This window comes from Ruditapes philippinarum, unplaced genomic scaffold (assembly GCF_026571515.1).
Source record: "Ruditapes philippinarum isolate M1 unplaced genomic scaffold, ASM2657151v2 ctg2085_1_1_1_1, whole genome shotgun sequence".
Taxonomy (NCBI): domain Eukaryota; kingdom Metazoa; phylum Mollusca; class Bivalvia; order Venerida; family Veneridae; genus Ruditapes; species Ruditapes philippinarum.
In genome coordinates, this window is record NW_026857461.1 from 306,211 (window position 1) to 330,864 (window position 24,654).

A 24,654-nucleotide genomic window follows, 5' to 3' on the forward strand; every position below is an offset into this window, starting at 1 on the left:
TAGAACCCGGATGTTCAGTCGGTTCCTGTAAAGTTCTGAATGGAAAATTATTTGAGGTCAAAACATGAATTTTAACCTGTTTTAACCAAATTGTCAGTGATTTTATCATCCCAAGTTTTTAAAATGGTGTGCAAAGATGATCTTTGTAGATGGTTTAAAAACTTAAGTCCGCACAAAAGGATAGATTATATGTGCGGAATGTTACAAATGTGTCTCCCTATGGAACTAAGATTCATAGGGTCGTATGTTGAAGATTTAGCAAAGAAGGATTTTCACCAATTGAGAGAATCTGAGGGTAAAGCAAACAATCGTCATGAACTGTCAAAATTTAGTGAAACAAATGGCAGAGTATTTAGAACTAAAATGGCAGTGTATTTAGCACTTATGCATTCATCAAACCGTAGTTGTTCCAATATAATTTTTAAATTGTTGGAAACACATGTTTGTGAGGCCTTAACTGTGATTGATTCTATGGATGCTTTGACTATTCACAGTATTCTCCTAGTGTTGTCAATGGCAATGAATCACCCGGCATTTACTTTTCATCAGAAATCAAGAATGTTTGATTATTACAGGGAAGCAAGTGAGGCAGCTGAAAGAATTATGAATAAGGTATTCATCATTTTACATTGTGTCACATAGAAGATAAGCATTTACACAACAGAGGATTTTTTGTTATGTCACAGAATTGAACTGTTCACTAATTATAAAGTGCTGGTCCGAAGGACCTGACCGCTAAAAATTTGTTCAGACCAGGAAAAAATATGCCTGAGCTGGTCCCAGTGTCGGTTAACAATCTAAAGAATTTACATTTAACTTATACTTTAATGATCTTTTAAATAACATTTGAAATTAAAATAAAGTATTATAAACTCAGTAATTATCAGTATTATGTGTACGAAACCAATAATTTTCTTGAATAAATTTTCCGTTACAAAGTAATTGGGATATAATATTGTACGGCACATGAACGAATATTTACTTGGGGTTGGGAAATTATTAGTTTTTTTCAAAGTGTTTGACGCTATATGGAGGTGCTCTGCCAGGTGCAAATGTTACCTAAATAGAAATTTAAAATATGTAGAGTGTGTTTATTTTGATACCAATTCAGTCCAGGAAAAACTGATTTGCCATTTTGGTCTAGTGATTAATCTAAGTTTGCCAGACCGAATGTCAATGTCCAGTAATGTCAATATACTTTTCAGAAGGTTTGGTATGTTAATCCAAGGGTGCCGGGTTCATGTCCTGGTTAGGCTCAACATTTTTCTAACCCTATGACATTTGGCACCCAACATGGGACAGTGATGGTTTATAGTTCCAATTTCACATTGTTTTCTTTTCCCCTTGCATATTTAAGGATGAATTTCATGACAGTGTATGTCACAGTATTGAACTGTTTACTAATAAGGGGAGATAGTGTGAGGTCAGTAGAGTTGCGGTACAGTTTTCCAAGGGTGCCTGAGTGCGAGTTCTGTCAGACTACAAATATATCTCACCCAGGGTTCTTCCTAGGACTTTACAACATTGAGTCCCTGGACTCCCAAGCCTGAAAAAGTTGGAGTCCAAAAGCACGTCCCCAGGCAAAATTAAGCATACGCGGAATCCTTGCTCTGAAATATTTGCGTCCAGCTGTAATTTATATAAACATGCGTACCGGGACGGGACGCCGAAATAAGCGTCCCCGAGAACCCCGTCACCCTGTGACATTTATATAGTAATTTTTTATTAGAAATTGTGAAGAAAACTTTCAAGATGTTCAATGCAACAGGATTTCACTTCAAAGATTTTTCAGCACCAATATTTTTTATGGCATAAAATTCCCATAACTACTTGTCACACTTGTGTGACAATTTGAGAACATTGTATAAATTTAACAAATATACCAGAACAAACATTTAATCTTATCATTTCTTAGGTTTTGATTTTTTAAAGGATGTTTTAAATGATAATTTTGAAGTGTTGGCGAATCATCACTAATCTGGAGTGAGTTGTATCTAAAGTAGGTTGAATCATTATCAATTCTTTTTTTAATGCCTAAACTTTTAAAGGTATCTCTGTTTTTTTTTGTATTAACAGTGTTTCTTGTATTATCGGGCATGCTTTTAATTGATGGTAGAGGTGCTTGGGGGTAAAAAAACGTTCAACATATCTGCTTTGTAGCGCTGATTTACCTGAGTCATTATTCAGATTAAAACGCAAGAAAACTTATTTTAGCTTACCTAATGCAAGGTGCTCAAAGGTTATCTTTTGTGATGGCAGTCACAGTGTTAGTTGATCATTATCCATAATTTCTTTAAACAACATTTCCTCCCAAACCACTAAGACTTGATGGATTTTGACTGAACTTTAGAGGAATGATCCTTCAGGGAAGTCCCAAGGCGCTTTTAGCGCATCGGCACCGATAAAATTGCAGAACAAGAAATCCCGATGCGCTTAAAATTATCATAGCGCTTTAAAAAATCACCGATATTCCTTTCTATTGTGTCTATAAGTTAACCCCAATTAGCCAAATAAACAAGCCAATATACATGTCCTGTGTAGATAATTACCCTAGGCGTATACACAACCCGATACACTGATTGCCTTTAGACTGTGTGACGTCACAGACACCTGTCATCGATGTCTGCAGACGACTGTTGGTGCACTTTCAGGTGTTGTCAATTACCGTGTATTGAGATGGGTGCAATTTAACCGCGGCATGTGTGATATTTACATGTTTCAGGTAGGTGTAATAACTTTTATTGTTTTGATAATATAATTGGCATTAATTGACATGCGATATAACAGTTTGATATTTAGGGATGAATGGGTTAATTGTCTTGATATAAGTGTAATGTTCAATTTCATCTTTCACTTTCTTATGATCGTTACGTCTAAGCAGTACTGTAGTATTAAGATTTCAAAAAATAATATGTCTAACATGAATAAGGGAAGCCTAGTTCACTATCAATTTTAAGAGTTTTTTTTGTGAGCAATGTCGTTGAAACTGTCTCAGGATCATTTTGCTTTTTAATATATACATGATAATCGTATTTTACTTGGATTAAACTGCATAGATATTCAGAAATAAATTTGGTTGATGGCTACTTTAACATTGAAAACATTTACGACTGTTCATTATCAACTTGCAACTGAGTGAAAACAACAACAAAAACTTTACATCAACAATCCCACTTAGTGACAGCCAATTGGTCATTTTCTTTTTTAATTAAAAATATCTTGTAATCTGTTTCTGTTCACTGAATCGCCAAAATGAAAAAAATATTAATTTTGCAGGCCCTCTTTAATTGAGCCAGTTCATGGACAGCTTTGTGAAGTGCAATCTACTGTCCTACCCCTTAGCATTGGTTTGTCAGGACATACAGGAGCTGGCCAGGCACTTTGGTGTAGATATGGAGCAGTGCCACAGCCATTGGCACCAGGTACATGCCAGTCTAGAGGGGATTGATCAGTCAGCCGACCAGACCATGACCTGGATTACTGGCAACCTTTCTACCAGTCATCCAGCTCTTTACAGAATTGCTGCTGTGGGTCTCCTCCTCCCAACCTCTACTGCAGGTAATTATTATTAAATTCATTCATTCTTGAACATTAATGAAATTCCAATGACAGTTGCAGATGTGTAACACTTTGCTAGAAGTTTTTCAACATTTCAAATATAAATTTTTTTACTTAGTTAAGTTTAAACAGGCTGGAAGTTTTAAATTTTCAAAAATTCACAGCAAACAAACAATATAAATAAAAGACATGAGGTTAACATAAATGATTACTTTCATTTATTAATTTCAGATTGTGAGCGAGGATTCAGCTGCCTGAAGAGAGTTAAGACTGAAAACAGGAATTGTCTCTCTGTTAAAGTTCTAAACTATCTTCTTGCCGTCTCCCTTCAAGGACCCCCATTAGAATCTTTCAACTTTGAGAAGGCAGTCAAGGCATGGAATGAGACAGGCCCACTTTTAATGATGTTAATGAAGAAAAAACAACTGAAATATATACTCATTTAAATGGGATACACACATACATATAAATGTTGATCACATGTTGTGAACTTGTGTTTATATTATTTGAATTGTTGGAAATGGAAAAAGTAAATAATAAAAATTAAGAAAATGTTTATCAAGTGAAAAGCTTTCATTATTTGTTTTAAAACAGCCCACAGCAGTATCTTGACACCTAAAATGGCAAAAATTTTCGACACGCGGTATGTGGGTCAAGACCTCCTCCCGCACCCACCCCCGTCTAATTAAAAAAATATAGCGCTTAAAAAAAATCCCCGGGAATTCCCTGTCCTTTAATATGTGGTCCTCTACTGTACAAAATTTATTTGAATGGTTTCAGACTTTAAAATTGAAATATTTCAATATCTTCTTCTTAGAAACTGAGCTTATATATTTGACATGTAGCATCACCTTGTGGATCTCTACAAAAATTACATAAATCATTGCCCAGGGACAGGGCTCCCAGTAGGGTCTGAATCTGGTGACAGGCCAAAATTTTCATGAGTCATTGATCAGATCTACATCAGTTTCTATGCATGCTCTGTTTTTTTTTACAAAATGTAATGTTTTATCTTTTAAACAGGGTGTTCACTATCCATGAAATCCTGAGGGTCATTTTGACTAAATTTTACCAACTACAAGTTCAAATCCCCATGATTTTAACAAATTTTGACCCTCCAGTTAAAATCCTGAAGGTCAAATCAGGCCTTTTGGAAATTTGAAGGGTGAGAGAGTCATTTCAAGGGTCAAATGGACACCCTGTTTTAAAGTATAATATATGGAAGAAATGGATATAATTAATTGTTCTTTTTCAGACTTATCTAAATAAAATAATAAATATGTTTGGACAATTTTTTATTTATTATGTCAGAGGAGTAGTACCTATTAGAAGAAAATTACAAATTTCATCACTAAGTCATATTAATTGTAATGTTTAACTTATACCATAATGGCTTTCCTCCCTTTAAGAATATATCATTAAAGTTAAAAAGTAAACAAATAGATCAGTTAAGTGGATTGACCAGATGGTGGACATGTCATTTAGTAGTAAAGTAGGTTGACCAAAGATGTTGAGTTTTTGATCTAGAGACATGTAAACCAAGGGATATCGTTAATAGACATCTTTGTAAAAGTTGTTTTAATTATCATGTAAATGACTTCTTTACTTTATCCAGCACATGGTCGCGAGATCAGAGATCTTTTGTAACCCCCTCATTGTCAAGGTCAGACACCCAACAATTATTGTTCAGAATGACCCAATAAAAATGATTTACCAAAACTTTTTAGGCAATACAGCTTTTGTGCACAATAGTGTCTGGCAACCTATTCCACTCTGGTACAACAACTAAATGTTTATGAAGTTTTCATTTGCATGATTTTACTTGAATTAAACTTTGACCTTGGGTCAATTAAGAAATGATTGGTTAGAATATTTAGCTGTAAATTTAGCATAAAAAAGATGGGTATGTCTTTTAAGGGCTAGCAATTTTTCAGTGTGGCTTGTAGATATTTTAAAAATAAAGTTTTAGTCTTTTAAGAGTACCCCGGTAGTAAATAGGACATTGTATATTTGTTTTTCTTGTCATGATTTTCGATAGATAAATAGTAAACACTCGTATTTGTATCAATCAATAGATAACAAGTTGACCTACATGTATAAACATTTTAAAAAGCCAATTTTGCTAAACTTATATTTATCTCCAGCAGAAATGTAAGCTTCATTTCAACTTTGTAAGGGTATTGCCATATATGTCTTTATGTGTGTCTGTAATTGTAAATGCTATTTATATAATAGTCAGTTTTCTTATCCAAAAAATAATATTTTCTTCAGCGACTTCAAAAAACTTTACTTTTAACAGGTGAAAAAATAAAAAGATATATTAATTTTATTTATAATTAATATCATAATTAATGAAAATATTTGCTTCGTTACAAAGGAAAGAAGCTTTCTCATGACTAAATAAGAGAAATACAAAAATGAAGTTAATGAACATGTAGTGTGTATATAAAGAATTACAACCTATATTATTTCACCTTTTCCTCTTATAAATAGTAATTTAAGGTGACTGATGAGTGTAATTTTCCTCAAGTATTTTCCAGTGTTTAAAAAACATTGTAAATATACATTGTATATCTATTGTTAATTAGAGAAAACTTTGAATCTTTTTTGGTCACTTATTTTTTTGTAATAGAAAGCCATTTGAAGAATTGTAACATATTTAACTTTTTTAAAAAAACAAACTAGAAAAAAACTGCATAGGCCTATGTTTTTAAGACTAAGATGGCTTTGTTACTGCCACCTGCTAGTTTGTTATACAATGTAGAAAGTTAGAAACTCTGAGAAAATCTCATTTGATGCATAGCTGTACATGCCTGCCAATAGATAGAGACAGGGCGAGAGAGTGAGAGAGTGTCTGCTGTTTACATGCCATCACATAATGTCTGTAAATCAGAATGATTGTCAATCAAAAACATATGTTTGTATAATTGTTAAGGTACAGTGATTAAAAAGAAAAGTAGGCTGAATTGATGACATACAATATCAGTTGAGCTGAACTTAATGTATGCATACCTGAAGGTTAATGTGAATATATCATGAAAACGACCTTGACATTGTTGATGTGACTAATGATAAAATACAAATCAAAGCTTTTCACTGTATTAAACACATTGTTATGCCTCCTGAAAAAAACAACCTGGGAACATACAGTGACTGCATAATACTTACATAGTTATGTTCCATTGTGCTTTCCTACAGTATGTCCTGCATTTATTTAAATGTATCTTCAATATTTAAGAAGGCACATACCTTGGACAGTCCTCTAACTTTGTTTGGAGCTTTAGGTTCCTGGGGTCAAGGTCACCAATGGTAATAATAATTTTCATACAGTAGTCTACTTTTGTCATATTTGGTAGCCATATACCTTGGGTGGTCCTGTAACATTTGGTGGACTAGTGTTTGGATTTACTGAGGTCAAGGTCACTGGTGCTAAAAATATATTTTTTTTACACTTTTGTTCATTCTGCCTTCATTAATTGATTGATACCTTTTCATACTTTACTTCTGGTTATCATTTCTTGTGTGGTATTCTAACTTATTTATCTTGGGTCAAGGTCAAGACTTTTGTGCGAAGGTAGTATTTTTCTTTTGCACATATGAAAGTCACAAATGTGCAGGTTATTGGGGAACTCATCGTCTTGTTTTTGCCACATTCAAGACTAGTCATGAAATCCTGAGGTTCATTTTGACTTAGTTTTACCAACTACAAGATTAGATCCCCATGATTTTAAGTTTAACAAAATTTGACCCTCCAGTTAAAATCCTAAGGGTCAAAATAGGCCTTTTGGAAATTTGAAGGGTCAAAAAGTCATTTCAAGGGTCACACGGACACCCTGCAGAACAATGATTGTCATGCCATGACAATAGGCAATATTTGGTAAAGAAAAATACGAAGAAGTGAGAATGCAGTATTTGATTTATTAGCTCTCTCTATCCATTTACTGTCTACTGAGAATAAAGTTATATTAAGCATTATTTGTGTGGTTAATAAAACATTTTGTATGTTGGGTAAATCTGCAGTAGATACAACTTCTGTTTTTGATATTATAAGAAAATATCACTTAAAAAAATAAATTTAGAGTTCAGTGTAGTAAAGACTCCACTGTGTTATTGAAATAAAAAAGAACTTTCTGTTGATAATGAAACCTAAACAATAATGACTTAATTCTTTGAAAGTCTCTCTAAAATCCAGGTGAAAACAACAACAATAAGTGATACTGATAGTGAAGTGCTAGTGACAGTGATTGACATGAAAGCATGGTCCTTGTTTTATTACAAAACAGAAATTAAGTGTTGTAATTATAATGAGGAAAGATATTACAAAGATAGAAAACTAGATCAACCTAGTTAAATTGACACAGTGAAGAGCATTTTAAGCCTTCTTTATTAAACTTCCAATTAACAATCCAATAGTTAGTGTTCCAGTTTATGGCTTTAAGATAAACAGAAGAAATTAAATCTGCATGAGTTATAGACATTATTGTATTTCAATATGGAACTGAGACCTGTAGAATTATCAAGAGATGTTATTTGATTTCCTGTCATGTGTGATTAGGTTCTGAACTATGTCCTCTTTTTTTCTGAATTTTTCCATTTTTTTTCCCATATAAATACAGACTTACATAGCCGAAGGTACAGATCATAGGTCCATAACTGCAGATAAAGTCATTCAGCTCATATTGAGAAGTAATTTAAGAGGCAGGTTTTGTCATGAAGGTCACACAAAAATCACACCATAGTTAAAATTGTCATGGTAATTGTAGTCAATTGACATAGAATATGTAATTGTAGTCAATTTACATAGAATATGGTACAAAATAGTTATAAAAACACTGAGTTTTTTGCGTGTGTTTGTTATTTCAGAATGTACCAGAGCCTGAGCTATTGATATTATCAGAGTCATGTGACTTGCGATCATGTGACCAGAGACTGTCACCTATGTGTTCTCCTCATGTACCTCAAATGCGTTTAATACCTAGTCCAGTAGTACCATTAACCTCACAGTATAGTCACAATCCAGCAACACAAGAAAAAGGTAAATATTCTAATCTCGTTTTCGTTTGAATGCTCAGTCATTTTGAGGGCCAAAATAAAGTCTAATTCTACTCAGCAAAAAGTATGTTTTTTCTCCTTTGGTTAAATATCCCCTTTTTTAAAAGTATTCATTAATTTCAATTCAAATGCATTCAGGTAATTGTCAATTATAATGAAAGTTTAAGGAAGTCCACTCAGTGCTGTGGGTTCAAGTCCTACAAGGGACCATGGATTCTTTTGTGTGAGGAAGCTGTCCAGTAAGCTTACAGGTGGTTTGGTTTGTGGTTCTTCTTTATTGTCAGCTTGTGCTTGAGAAATTGCAATTGAGGGCACCTGAGAACTTTCACCTGGAAATCTGGAATTTTACATATGAAACTCAACAATATTATTTATTTGTTTGACAAAAGTCAGAAACTTGTCTGATTGTTAAGTTGTTACTTTCTCACATGGTTGTTGTTTCATTGATTATAGTAAAGTAAAAGCGAATATTGTTTTTGTCATTTCTTCTTTAACCTTGATCATATTATCTTATTTCTATGAGCTAGAGTTCTTATTCTGTAACACTTCAGTGTTCTTCAACACATCTGTAAATACTTGAAAGCTTTATTTAGTTCTATTGAAACTGGAGACAAGTATTCCAATTTAGGAAATTTCACGGCAACTTTAATTATTAATAGTATGACACTTATTTGACAGTTATACAACTTATCAGAATCATATCTTGTTTTCTAATGTATATATTTGATTTTTGTTTCAGTATATGTTTGCAAGATAGACATGAAAGGTGTCAAACAGAGAGAACAAGAAACTATAGAGTATACTATTCAGGTACAACTTCATATATTCATTGATGTTCATTCATTCGTTGTTCCCTACCTGTATCTCAGAAAAATAAAAAAATGTTGACTGAATTTCATATTATAAATTAAAATACAACGTAGGTTGCTACAAGTTTCTTTTAAATTTCAAAGAAAACTTGAGAAACTTGTTCAAATATAATTCCTAGCCTCAGTTCTCAACTTTGTGATCTGACTGTTGTTTGATTTATTTTCTTATTTTAATGTTTTTTTTTTCTGGTATTGACTTCCTTAACCCATACCTTGTTTGAAAGACATGTCATCAAAATATTAAGATTGAGCAGTGAACAGTTTTCACTCAGATGTACCAATTTTGAATAAAAAACCCTGTTCACCCTAGTGACAATTTAGACAGTGTGTCACCTTTATTAATTTTTTCCTACCATACTTTTAGTTATTTAATACCAATTCAAACTTTCAATGCTTTGTTTCTTTTTAAATATATACTCGAAGATGTACCAATTTTGAATAAAAATGGGTGACACACTTAGTCTTAGTTGTCACTAGGGTGAACAGGGTTTTATATATATATATATATATATATTCTGAGTATATATTTAAAAAGAAAGCATTGAAAGTTTGAATTGGTATTAGGTAACTAACAGTATGGTAGGAAAAAATTAATAAATGAAAAAAATGTTTTGATGTTATCTGAAGTGTTGAAAATAATTACAGCCATTAACCTGCATAATGATTGAGAATGTAATAATTTGAAATAATAAATTATTAACTTGTTAAAACATTGATTTTTTCTAGGAGTACATTTTGTTGTCCTTTATGTATGCAAACTCTACATTAAAGTATATACTGTTATGAAACATACATAGTATATAATTTTTGGTGTCACAGTGAAATAGTAAACCTGATTCATGATTGAAGTGGCTAAAAATAACTTATTATTAAATTGCCTATTCATGTTGACTAATGCAGTGTTCAAACAAGAGGTGAAAGACTGTGACTGTTTAACTTAGGGAATATACATTAGCCCACTGGTACAGAATAGCAGACTGGAACAAAAGCCCACAAGGACAACAGACCACTTGTACAATGGACTCAAGGACAATTGCCCACTGGTCAAAAACCCTCTGCTTCATTTGGCAGGAAAGAATATAGTCCATTGTTTATCAAAAGTACTTTAGATATATCATATGGATATCCAGAGATGGGATGTGGAAGTGGTTTACAAGCCCAAACCCCTTGAGATTTGGATATCAAAATAACACTTTTTTAGTACAAATGATGAAAAAAACAACTTTGACTAGTGACCTCATCTTGAAAACTATTCTCTTGAGCTTTTGTTCTAAATGGCCATTGACCAATTGAGCTATTGTCCTAATGTGCCTAAGTAGATATGGAGGTTGGTAATGACCAGTGCATGACCCTAATTGATTTTTAGGTCAGAAGGTCAAAGATTGCTTTTTGCTTGCCCAACCAATAACAAGAAAAGCTTGCCAAGAAAATGCTTTGACCTACAGTCCTTAAATTTGGTGTGAAGGTTGGTCATGACTACAAGAAAAACTACTGATTTTGAGGTCAGTGGGTGAAAGGTGAAGGTCACTGGTGCCTTGGCTGAATAGTAACTAGAAAAGCTTTTGATTACTATCATTTGTAAGATTGTTATGACTAGTAGATGACACTTTGACATTGAAGAATTTCCCTACCAATAATAAAAAACATTCAAGCTTGGTCTGCAATTTTGAGATCAAGTGTGGATGTGGGTCATGACTAGGTGACCAAAGTTGATTTTAAGGTTAGTGGGTCAAAGGCCAAGGTCGCCATGCTCTAAGAACTAATCCGACCAGTAATGAGAGAACACTTCTCTACAGTACTAAGATTTGGTGTGGAGGTTGGTTATGATTTTGAGGTCAAGTTCTTCCTTTTGAGGTTAGTGGTCAAGGCCTTGTATATTTAAAGCATTTATGACCAATAACTATAGTATACCTTAGCCTACAGTCCTTAAATTAGGTGTGAAGGTTGATCATGAACAGAAGTTGACCATCATTAGTTCAAGGTCACACTAATGCATGAAATAATTATCTTATTAAGAACAAATTTTCATCAGTCATAGGTTTTTAACACTTAATTAAAAAAGTTAAAAAGTACATTGGAATTCATCTTTTATCTTTTTGCTACCTTATCTAAGTATTGATGCCAAAATAGGTTAATACATGTTGGTTTTGTATTTGTGTAGTTGTATTTTAAGAGATATAAGAGCTTTTATTTAATTCTTATTGATTGGTATTCTGACAGCTTAAGACAGCTAGGAGTTGCTGGTTAAATACTGTAACCTAATATTCTAGGAGAATAAAAAAAAACCCACAATATGTATGGCATGAAATGGGAAATTGACACAGCCATATATCTGAATTACCAAAGCTGTCACATGGAATCTAGTTAGATTGAAACATTTTATTTATATGTATGATAGAGGAAATATCTCATTTTCCTTCCCAATTCCTTAAATCCTATTAAAGTTAATGTGATCTTTGATTTAAACAAAGAAAATTACCATAAAGGAATATAGCACTGGCCAGTATTTACAGGATGAAATGGGTCTCCATGGTTACTGTTGCTAACATTGTGATATAAGAAAGCTGGTAAGGGGACTAACCCTTCCAGGAGGGTAGGGAATGTAGGGGAAAACATTTGTGATTTTATGGAACTTTGCATAGGTACAAGTTTTCAGGCATTTTGCCCGAAGTTTCTACTCATGAAAGCTCTCTTTTTCTATATAAAACCAACTGAAATAATACTGAATTCAGGATTTTCAGGTTTCCAGATATTTTTAACTTTCACCCATGTGAAAGTAACCTTTAAAGTCCAACCATTAAACTAATGAAAGGCAAGTATTTTTTCCACACCAAGGAGATATATTTGTTAATTTGTTACAGAAACTGTTGTTTGTATATTTGTGTTTTTGTTTATCTCAAGCACTTCCTGTTTCGGGATGATTGAATGAAATGTTTATTATTTCAAGAAATAACTTTGATGTCAAGACCTTACTTAAATTAGAATTGTTTCATTTATGTTAGAATAAAAAAACAACAACAACCCACTTGAGTAAATAATAAAAAAAATAAGGGAGAGAATACAGAAAGAAGTAACACTTTGACAGTATTTCATTCAGTAATGTACCAGATACATGTACATTTGTACTAACTTTACCTAAATTGTTTAAATGATTAATGACATTCATGATACATTGTAGCATGTTAGTTTTAACTTTAATTTAATTATTGCTGAATTGTTTTTTTCCTCTCTAGAGAGTAATTAAAAGAAAAGTGAAAATTAAAGCAAAATTGATAATGACACACTTATTTTAATATTGGTATTTTACATTTTGTTATAAAGTCAAAAGCATTGATTCAGTGCAAAGCATTATCAACGATATATCAATAATAGATGACAAATATCCATAATGTATTGATATCATATGACAAATATTGACACTATATCGATAATTATTTTTAAAAACTTGTCTATAATTATCTTTCATACCAGTTTAAAAAAAACAATTTCAGTAAAATACATGTTCTGTTCATACAATTTAGTATGAAGTGTATTGTATTGCATGATTTTTTGCTAATCATTTTTGTCATCACTGCTATGCCCTTTATGTAACAACATCATAGTGTAAGACATGGACACCTGCTTCTGTATTAGTTTTGGGTGATTTTTCAGAAGTACTAGACATTTAATTCATTACATAAAAATTATTGATTTCTTTTAAAGTTCATCGATTATTGATTGGTACCATTGGCAAGTCATTATTATCCCCTGCCAATAAAATTAGAAGTGGGATATTGAGATGGTCTTTTTAGTCTGTCCTTGAAGGCTTCTATCCGATTCTAATTGAACTTGGCATGAATATATATATAGATAATGAATAGAGGCTCACCAAAAATCATCAGAATCCACCCTATCCATGCATGCTTTAGTTTTGGCCCTTTATCACTTTTACTTGGTACTGCTCCATTTTGTGGACTTTGTGTTGTTTATATTTGCATAAGTGAAGATATCATTTTGTTTTCATTAATGTTGGTATATATCAAGTGATTTGTTTCATATGGTTCTGATATCATTTCAACAAAGTTACTCATTGCCTTAAGTGTCCTAAATACATATATTTTATAAACAGATGATTTATGAGTTATTTGTTTCAAGGGTAAGATTATATGTTATGATATTTTCTACTAAAGTTCAATTTCATATGATAGTGATTACTCATCATATATATTTTTTTGCCACTTATGTTTATATATTCATAAAAAAAAGTGTTCACATGACCATGTGTGTTGCTAACATACAACTTGTCAGTGATCTTTGACCAAACATTTAAAATGATCATAAACTGTAAAGTTGTGATAATTGATCTCATTTTTGTTGATAAGGATGCACCTATTGTGTGATTTCATCATTGACCTGTCATTGATAGTGTTCACATACCTCATTTTTTCTCACTGACCACTTATTTCTGGTGATTTTGTCACTGACCTTTCATTTATGATGATCACATACCTTCCTTTTCTTATTACCCTCTTATTTATGGTGATTCTGTCACTGACCTATCATTTATGATGATCACATACCTTCCCTCTTATTTATGGTGATCACACACCTCACTTTTCTCATTGACCTCTTATTTATGGGCCCCTTGTGGCTGAGGGGTTGCTTTTAATTGGATGAGACCCACCACTTATCCCTGCGTGATTGTTAGACTTAAGAGGGGACGAAATGGGTTCAAATAACTTGCAGTCAATGCATCTCTTAGCTGCAGCAAATGAGGTTTTTATCCCTGATGTTGCTTTAAGTTTGTAACTCCAGAGGTTAGCTAAAGTCATCTTTCCTGTGTCAGCACCATATAACCTTTACTGTGTCCGTGCACCATAAAACAAAACAAATCTTTTTTATGGTGATCATAGACCACATTTTTCTCACTTACCCCTCACTTATGGTGATCTCAGACCTAATTTTTCTCACTAACCCCTCATTTATGATAATCACATATCTCTTTTATCACTGACCTCTCACTTATGGTGGTCAAAGCCCTTTCTATTTACACTGATCTATATTATTCACAGTCCTCACTTTTCTCACTTATCTATAGTGATCACATACCCTGTCTTCTAACCTGTCACTTATGATGACCATAACCCTCTTTCATTTGAGTAATCTCTTATTTAAATGGGTTTGATGGCATTCATAAAAAGCAGGAAAAAAGCATATACATGTAAATGTAGGTGTCTTCTTTATTTTCAGGTTACTTGGTCAAATGGTGAGAAGAAGAATGTGTTCAAAACATATCAGGAATTAGTGGAGTTTCATAGAAAGGTAAATGAGATTTGACGAAATTTACTGTTTTAAACATTCATGATGTGATGAATGTGGAAAATATGGAAATCTTGTTGTTAGAATAGATGATATTTCAGTTGTCATGCGATTGTTTGGTACCAAGGGAGTTGATAATTCACAGGATCAGGAAATTCTCTTTCTTTGTAGATTTACCTTCTGCAGAAACTAAATGGAAAATTATGTAATTGTGAGATTTTAGACTTCAAAATGCTTAACTTGCACTGAATTTCAAATTAGATATATGGAACACTACCTAAATAAACATACATTATACTTACTCATTACTGAACAGATGTTAGCAATTAAGACTCCATTAAATATGTATGACAGTTTAATCTTCATTTATCAAAACTTTTATTTCAATTAGCAATTTTTAAGTGTAGATTTAATGGGTTTAAAATTTGTACACATCATTTGTTGCATATTTTTGTTGGATACAGAAAGTTCATTATAATACTTATAATAAGGACTCCTTGATAGTGAGTTTTCTGTATAAAGGGTTATATCGCGAACAACAGTTTATGTACAGTCATATAACCTGTCAAGAATTTTTATTATGAATTTATAATACAGCAAACTTCCTTTTGTAGAGGAAAAAAAAATCTTCAAAAATTTCAAAAACAGCAATCTTGTATATAAAACCATATCAACATTACAATTATCCAATGAGAAGTGACGTTACAAACTTGCTGTATTATAATATTCGTTATAAAGAGTTTTGACAGGTTATATGGCCCTTTATAAATGGTTGTTTGAGTATATTACCGGAGCTGCTAGGCGTAAAATGTTAACTAATATTAAAAAAAGAAATTGATAAAAATCGTTGAAAAAAAAATGTTGGTTTTCCATCATTACCTATAATAGTAGAGAAGTTGGCACATACTAGCATACAGTATAAAATATTGTCTCTTGAAGAATGAACGTCTTACCTACGAAATGTTATGAAACCAACTTTTCAATGTCTAAAAAAAAAAGAAATGATAAAAAAAATATTGTAGGTTATTACAAATTATAATATTGTACCTGAAACAGTTCAGCGAGGGACACAGCATCTTTGTTTTCCTGTAACATTAATAGGAAAAGAAAAAGTATTATCAAGAATTTTTCTTAAAATGAATGTGGTGTGTTTAATAGAATAAATCTGGTATCTGTGCTCAGTTGCACACTGTTGTTCTTATTTATGAGGTTTTTCCATTGCTTAAATCTGCAGTTTGCTGAGGTAATAATGTTAAGACATGATTTGTTATGCCATACATTATCACTATGTCATGATTGTTTTTTGTTTATTTTGGTAGAGAGATATATATCTAGATGTAGCATAGACTTCTCCGTGCTGAATTGTAATAAGCTTTAATGGGATTTCCTAATTATACCCCCGCACAACAAAGTTGTAAGGGGGGTATACTGGAATCAGCTTGTCCGTCCGTCCGTCCGGCTGTCGGTTTTTTCTTGTCCGCCCAATAACTTAAGATTCCTTTGACCCTTAGTCTTCATATTTGGCATGGAGGTTAGTCATGATTAGTAGATGACCCCTATTGATTTTGAGGTCACTAGGTCAAAGGTCAAGGTCACAGGGGCCTTGACTTCAAAAAGCTTGTCCGCCCAATAACTTAAGTTTCCTTTGACCTACAGTCGTCATATTTGGCATGGAGATTAGTCATGATTAGTAGATGACCCCTATTGATTTTGAGGTCACCAGGTCAAAGGTCAAGGTCACAGGGGCCTTGACTTCAAAAAGCCATGGATAGTAGATGACCCCTATTGATTTTGAGGTCACCAGGTCAAAGGTCAAGGTCACAGGGGCCTTGACTTCAAAAAGCTTGTCCGCCCAATAACTTAAGATTCCTTTGACCCATAGTCTTCATATTTGGCAGTGAGGTTAGTCATGATTTGTAGATGACCCCTATTGATTTTGAGGTCACCAGGTCAAAGGTCAAGGTCACAGGGGCCTTGACTTCAAAAAAGCTTGTCCGCCCAATAACTTAAGATTCCTTTGACCCTTAGTCTTCATATTTGGCATGGAGGTTAGTCATGATTAGTAGATGACCCCTATTGATTTTGAGGTCACTAGGTCAAAGGTCAAGGTCACAGGGGCCTTGACTTCAAAAAGCTTATCCGCCCAATAACTTAAGATTCCTTTGACCTACAGTCGTCATATTTGGCATGGAGATTAGTCATGATTAGTAGATGACCCCTATTGATTTTGAGGTCACCAGGTCAAAGGTCAAGGTCACAGGGGCCTTGACTTCAAAAAGCCATGGATAGTAGATGACCCCTTTTGATTTTGAGGTCACCAGGTCAAAGGTCAAGGTCACAGGGGCCTTGACTTCAAAAAGCTTGTCCGCCCAATAACTTAAGATTCCTTTGACCCATAGTCTTCATATTTGGCAGTGAGGTTAGTCATGATTTGTAGATGACCCCTATTGATTTTGAGGTCACCAGGTCAAAGGTCAAGGTCACAGGGGCCTTGACTTCAAAAAAGCTTGTCTGCCCAATAACTTAAGATTCCTTTGACCCACAGTCTTCATATTTGGAATGGAGGTTAGTCATGATTAGTAGATGACCCCTATTGATTTTGAGGTCACCAGGTCAAAGGTCAAGGTCACAGGGACTTTGACTTCAAAAAGTTTGTCTGCCCAATAACTTTAGATTCCTTTGACCTACAGTCTTCATATTTGGCATGGATGTTGATCATGATTAGTAGATGACCCCTTTTGATTTTGAGGTCACTAGATCAAAGGTCAAGGTCATAGGGACTTTGACTTCAAAAAGTTTGTCCACCCATTAACTTAAGATTCCTTTGACCCACAGTCTTCATATTTGGCATGGATGTTGATCATGACTATAAGGTGACCCCTATTGATTTTGAGGTCACTGGGTCAAAGGTCAAGGTCACAGGGACTTTGACAAAAAAAAAAGCTTTTCTTCTCAATTGCTAAAGAATGTCCTGTCCGCAATGTATTGATTTTGACATTTTCACATTTGAAGCATGTAGAATACATAACATAGCAATGCACTGGCTTAGTAACCTCAGATTTGGCAGGGAGGTTGTCCTTGAGCTCTAAATGGCCACTGTTGATTCTGACAAAGTGGTATGCGGGGGTATTCACGCCATGAGAGTGGCAGTTCTAGTTAAAAAAATCATGACCTAGTGAGCATGAATGATGTGTTTTCAGTGTGATTTTCATATTGTAAAGAATTAAAAATATTTCAATGAAATAAATAATTTCATATGTTAGTTGATTAAGGCAAAGGTCATGGAAATCTTCTCTTCATAATATGCTGAATACCTCTTTAACTTGAGGTAGATAATGATTTTGTCTCTCTTGCTTTTTGTGATCGTAATTAAAATTGATGCAAATCTCTTATTTATCAAGCTTGGCAAGCTTCTGTTATAATTCCTTTAGTATTTTTTATTTCATATGAAAAACACATTCTAGTAAATTTTGTTCAAAATGCATCAGGTAGTTAAGGAATATGATGACAAACAAGACACACTGCCATCATGAAAGTTCATCTCTGAGCCAGTGTTCAATCTAGAACAAATTCCCAGGGGGCCCTTCGGGCCCATAAACTTTTCAAAAGGGGGTCATTTTAGAAAAAAGGGGGCCCACACTTAAAATGAACATCAAATTCAAAAAAGCTATTGTATCTTTTAAGTTACTTGTTCACGTACCATATTTAGACCAAAAACGGTTGCAAAATTCAAAAACAACTCAACTAAAAAAATGACATTAGCGTTGATACAGGCTCAAATTTAAGAACTGATTGGTAAAGAAACGCGATGACATAATGTTCAAAGAAAAATATGAATCTTATTTTATTGTTACCAGGGATATTTGACAATAATGTTCAGTTTTTTAATCAGCGCCCGATATATAAAGGAAAATCAATCTTTGAAATTAGCTTTGTTTATGAAGAATATAAACTTACAATAGTCGCTAAAAACATTTACTCTTCTCAATATATCCAAGCGAAAAACAAAGTGTCAACAGGTGCTAAGACAATGTATATTGACATACCGGTACCTTTGATCTTTTGTCAGGGCAGCAGTTCTTACGTCACGCTTAAGATGTCTGTATTGATTAATGATATGCACAATGTTTTAGCGCCGACCAGCCAAAGACCAATCAAAGTTAATTTACTTAATTGTCAGACACTCCCTAGCCAATCGTGTTTGATTGCTCCATCTTTAAGACATTTTTAATTGGATGAAGGCGTGTTCGTATTAATTTATGCACACTTCTCTATAATTAACTCGCATTTTCACATACATATATATTTTTTTTTCCTTTGGAAAGTTATTACATATTTATTTGTTTTGACCGTGAAAAAACTATATCCGTGAAAAAACTATAACTACACGCACGTATTGGATTATCTGTGACGATTTGTTTTGCTTATAAAAACTGTGACTCAAAAGTAAGTAATAGTTACGGTACGAACAGGTCTACATAGTATTTACAGACGCGGACCGAGAGAGCGTAGCGATAAAGGTTTTAAATGGGTTACCGAGTGCGGTAAACTATCTTACCAACATGCTCTTGTTTTTCAATACAAACTTCAGTATTGAATTCAGTATTTATTAATATTATTCACAAGAAACTTCTTTTATGTACTTAATTAGGTTTAAGAAAGCATTCTAATGTCATTTAGGGCATTTTCTATGAGTGCGCCCATCGGGCCCACAGTTGATTTTGTTTTGCGCCGGCGGCCTTTTCAGGGGGTCAATGGCGCGCTCTAGATTGAACACTGTGAGCACTTAAAATGCTAAGGTGAACTAAAAAGTTATTAATTATGCTTGCACCATCAGACTATGGGATACAAAATGTCTATACTTTGAGCAGTTAGTTGCAAAAACAGAAATTGAAAATCGTTTATTAGTTCAATTCTTGGCATGATTTGAGTGAAAAGCGTTGCAACACTTTTCATTTTCAGGTCATTTTGTACTATAGGAATGATTATTCTGGGGGAAAAAAAACAGGTTGAGGGGAATGAATAATGATTTGAAATTTGCACACCTACACACTGTTCAGACCTATATCTAATGGTGCAAATATTTCGGAAAATTATTTCCAGTCCCAGTCATTTCAAAAAAAGTGGAGTGGTGTCCCTTTGAAAATAATATCATTTAAAACTGAAACATTCGAATTTATGCATTGCAATTAAGCATATACATAATTATGTACTGGTAAATAATCAAAGCAAAAAGGGGAAATACATGATTTATTTTGCATGTGTAATAACTATTTATATACTGTTGCACAATATGTACCTAGAATACTGTAGATTGAACTTCCTTAATTGAGGTAAAAGTCACATGTTTCCAGCATATGATGCAGAAATGGGAAAAAAAATGATGGAAAATAGCTTTAGATATGTATAACAGTTAAACATGTGAATAAACAGAAGTATCAGGGCTTTTATTACTCACTTCAGCTGATACTTTGTGAAAATTATTTTCACTACATGACATTCGAATATCATGTTTCTTTAATGCCGTTCTGTTAGGCTCATAGGGAAGACTTGGCTAGCCAAGCAGTGTTGCCTCATTTAATAAAGTTGTTACTGACTTACTGACTGACTGACATACTTAAATATTTCAGTTGATAAGTACATTTGAAGATAGACTGTCTCATGAAGAAACTATAAAGCTACCAATACTTAAAGGTAAGTTAAGCTGTTATAACATCTTTAGCCTGACTATTTGAAGAATAATGAGAAGTATTGTACTCGCCCAAGTGTCAATGTCGGGGTTACACCTTTTTGGTGAACTTTTTGTGTGCATGTTGCTATCTCTAAAACTACTGAAGGGAATTAGTTGAAACTTCACACACTTATATGAGAGCATAATAGGAGGTCACATTCGAAGGCCTGTAGCCCTAACTTTGATTTTGACAGAATTATTGCACTTTTTGATCCCGAAAAATTCTACATTGTCCTGGCTCTTGTTTTGCTATAAAGCTCTGAGAACTGTCTAGCACCCTGTCCTGCTGACAGGTCTTGTTATAATAAATATAGCAATTTGAACTGGTGTCTGAAATTACAGATTTCTTTGACACATGTATTATATTATTAGACTTGTGTTAAGTAATTCATGTCTTTAAATAGAATACTAAAATATTAAGCACTTTTAATTACATATTGATAATTTCACAGTTTAATGTATCTGTTATTTCACAGTAGAGAGATTGTATTCAGATGTGCAAAAATAGCATTTATTTTAGATGAATAGAAATTTCAATAGAAATACATTAAATCTGAGCAACATGAATAAAATATATAATTTCAAACAAACATTATAAGCATTTACAATTGTTAAATCATGTTGACTTTTTTGCATTGATGTAGCTGGCCTTGCATGATTTTATATGATTTCGTTTGAACCTGTCAACATCACAAATTTGTGGTATATGGTGAGAAATAAATTTCTTTGAATCACAGGTACGCAGAACCATAGAATCGAGAACCAGGAAGTACTTAGCCAGTATGTATCGTCACTATCCAACTTACCCGAGCACATACGACAGAGTAACTTCTTTACGTTGTTCTTCGAGAATGCGATGCAAAGGCCAGTAGAGATGACCGATGCATGTACTAGTCCCCGCCCACCTGTATTAGCCAATGTACCTGTTGTACAGCGATTACCAAACTCAGGAGGTAAGACTTTTTTGTTGAAAATGCCAAAAAAAAAATTTGTTAGATTTTCATGATTGACCAGAGAAGTAAGGTACTTTTTTGTTAAAATTGCCAAAAAGAAATTTATCGGAATTTCACTCTTTTATTCAATAAATTGTACAGTGAAGTTAGGTACTTTTTAGGTACTTTTTAAACAGTATTTGAAAATATGATGTCACTAGTTTTCACACAGTTATTTGTCCATGACTACATCAAATAGTTCACAAATCTAAAAAAAATATTTCCAGTCCCTTTGTGTCAAAACCTCTGACAATGGGGTCAGTTTAAAGTGTTGTGTTTGACAAACAAAACAAAATACTTTATACGGTTATTCAACGAGGATTTGATTATTGTTGTTTCAGATGAAGATGCTGTGATAGACCAGACATATGTTGGTCAGCCACCTTCTCAAAATGTATACACCCCATATCTCTCACAGTCACCTATTAATGGTAAGACTCTTGCTTTAACCATTACCCTGCTGGAACCAAAAATATATTATATACCATTGTGACCTGTATAAAGCCTGGCGATCCTGTTCATCAGTGCAGTCAGGCCTTAAGCTATATATACTGTTGGCTTATTAACTTTTAAATCTCTAAAATTGATGATGAACAGTTTGACAAGTCCAATTTAATATATTCAATAGGTTGAAGGTTAAATACTGATAGTGAATCTTTTACTATCTGAATTTTATCTATAACTATGCCTCTATAATACCACTGTTATACCAGCTTGTAGACATGTTCAGTCTGACCAGGATCTGTACTGTTTGTGTTGGATGCTTAGCTCAAGGATTTAGATATTGTTGATAATGTTATTCTCGTATTACCACTTTTCTAGCTGAATGGACTTGTCCATCTTTTGATTTGGACAAAACCATTCATCATTTTTAGGGAAAATTTCAATATATGTACTGACTGAATAGCCATAAATACAATGATCAGACAGCAGGAATATGCCAGCTGATCTTGATCTGCACTAGTGGCATGGGTACATTCTGTAGCCGCTATCAGTCTAAGGGTAAAAATTAAACTCTTTAAAAATACAAAACAGAGCAGGTTCATATCTTATGATTTAATACGGGTAAAAGCTTGTACAAAAAAAACCCTCGTAAACCATTTGATAAAAGTATATCTGATTGGTCATTATATTAACATAAGGTTTCAATTTTAAAATTGTTATTAAGATAATAATACATCTATTAAGTACTTGCAGAAAAGCTGATCTTTTGTGTAGAAATTAAACAGAATTTTGAATTATTAACTTCACTTTATAATGTTTATCCTCCTGTGGTGGAAAGAAACAATAAGTTTCTTACGGATAGAATTTCTATGTAAGGATGAATCAAGTTGTCAGAGGCAGATATTTGATTAAAATGTTATGCTAGACATAAAATTTTATTTTAAAGTTGAAGAGTAATCGAACAAGTCATTGTGAGTGTTTTAACAAAATGATTTTGCACATTCTTACGTTTTTAGTCATATTGCCAGAAAAAAGCTTATGTTGTCTATTGAATTATTATTTTAAGTTATACTGTATTCAAAGAAAGAGTTTTACTATAATTTTTTAGGTGACATGTGTAGTACATTGTATATTGTATTCATAAAGAGAGTTTTACTATATTTTTTCAGGGGACATGTGTAATCTATCTCCCAATAGTCCATCTCATCATGAAATAGCTTACCAGGCTGCTGCTGCTCTCAGGTTAGTTACATTTTTTTACTGATATTCTTTCTTGTTTGTATGTGCATTTAATTAATATACTTATGAAAAATTGCTGAATGAGTGTCCTTGGACTTTTGTGTCAATACTTACTAATTTAGCTCAACTGTTTCAAAGAAAAAGTCAAATTATTATGATCACTGCATAGTCGTTGTCGTGGTCATATGAATTCCATTATTCAAACATTAACAAAAGTATCAACTACTTGCTTGCTTATGAAAAGGTGCAGTTGTTAGATAAGGGGCTTTAATTCTGAAAACTATATTTTATAGTTATGCCCCTTTTTAACTAATAATTTTTGTTCAAAAATCGGCTCTATGGTTAAAGGGAACATAAACCAATTGTCTCTAACTACTGTAGGTTTGAGCCCCACTAGTGTCTTCAGATTCTTCATGTGAGGAAGCTATCCAGGCTAACTTCAGGAATGTCAGTCGTTCTACTCGGGTCCCCGCTTGTGCCTGAAATAATGTAAAGCGGGGCACCCTAGGTGTTCCCCACCAGTAAAGCTGGAAAGTTGCTATGTAATCTATTCTTCATTGGTGTGATGTTAAACCAATAAAAAACCCAAAAAACGAAACATTCTTTACAATGTTATTTTATATTTCAAGGATAAGTTCAAAGATGTCAGATTTTTTCATTCATTCATGTTTTGTTTTCTCATTTCAGTCCCATGCTCGGCCAAAACAAAATCTCCACTTATTACTCCCTTGCCACTCTCCTGTTTTCCTCCATGGAATCTCCAGGCAAACAGTGTGGCCTGGTTCCCCTTCTTACATGATAGAGATGAAAATAGTCGGCAAGCAAATAGCAATGAGGGTACCAGACTTCTTATTTCTGAAGGGGGCACCAGTCTACATAATTCAGACAGACAAGACGGTTCCAGGCTGGAAAGCACAGAGGCTATGGGCCAAAAGGCTCAAATTCAAGAGGAAATGCAGTGTTACAAATTTACTGAAGTTTAATAACCTAGCAAAAACCATGCTTGAAGAAGTTCCTTGCTACACATTGGAACAGGTAAATCTTTCATTGATCATGGAACATTTAATGTATAGTGTATGTTTTTTACCAAACAAATGGCAATAGATTGTTTTAAGTGATGAATTAAAAGGTAAATTTTAGTTTAGTCATAGTTTAGCTTGAATATGATGGAAGTTTGAAGCCTAATTGGGCCACTTTCTTGTCTTCTTTCTATTTTAAGATTTGTCTCATTCCTGATTTATATGAAAGTAAGTTATCAGCAAGTATGTCTGTTTCATTCTTATAGATAAGTGCTGGCACAGAAATTTATCTTATTTGTTGCTGACATAGTAATCTTGTTTCTTTTGAGGTAAAATATTTAAGGTAATTGCAGGTCCAGTCTAGGAGGAATGAAGACCTATAGCAAGATGGATGTGCCAAAACATGATATTAGGTGCAATAAGAGCAGTAGTGCTGGACAAAAACTCGGCGG

General features: G+C 33.4%; 2 protein-coding genes across 2 annotated transcripts; both read left to right on the forward strand.

Moving 5' to 3' along the window:
- Positions 1 to 23,982, forward strand: LOC132749821 (zinc finger CCHC domain-containing protein 2-like). Its single transcript, XM_060739723.1, has 9 exons — positions 1 to 612; positions 8,422 to 8,593; positions 9,350 to 9,420; positions 14,709 to 14,780; positions 20,408 to 20,471; positions 21,246 to 21,461; positions 21,842 to 21,931; positions 23,114 to 23,186; positions 23,871 to 23,982. Exons 1-9 carry the CDS (start codon positions 124 to 126, stop codon positions 23,980 to 23,982), a joined length of 1,359 nt encoding a protein of 452 aa, XP_060595706.1. The 5' UTR covers positions 1 to 123.
- On the forward strand, positions 2,429 to 4,226 carry LOC132749834 (uncharacterized). Its single transcript, XM_060739742.1, has 3 exons — positions 2,429 to 2,722; positions 3,277 to 3,558; positions 3,790 to 4,226. The coding sequence occupies exons 2-3, from the start codon at positions 3,300 to 3,302 to the stop codon at positions 4,002 to 4,004; spliced, it is 474 nt and encodes a 157-aa protein (XP_060595725.1). The 5' UTR covers positions 2,429 to 2,722; positions 3,277 to 3,299; the 3' UTR covers positions 4,005 to 4,226.
- Positions 23,983 to 24,654: the final 672 nt, after the last annotated feature.

Bases quoted from the DNA above. Each gene is read 5' to 3' on its own strand.
- LOC132749834 (XM_060739742.1), top strand. From the start codon at position 3,300: ATGGACAGCTTTGTGAAGTGCAATCTACTGTCCTACCCCTTAGCATTG. The intron at 3,559-3,789 runs GTAATTATTATT...TATTAATTTCAG, and splicing joins CCTCCCAACCTCTACTGCAG to ATTGTGAGCGAGGATTCAGC.
- LOC132749821 (XM_060739723.1), top strand. From the start codon at position 124: ATGGTGTGCAAAGATGATCTTTGTAGATGGTTTAAAAACTTAAGTCCG. The intron at 613-8,421 runs GTATTCATCATT...TTGTTATTTCAG, and splicing joins CTGAAAGAATTATGAATAAG to AATGTACCAGAGCCTGAGCT. The intron at 14,781-20,407 runs GTAAATGAGATT...TAAATATTTCAG, and splicing joins TAGTGGAGTTTCATAGAAAG to TTGATAAGTACATTTGAAGA.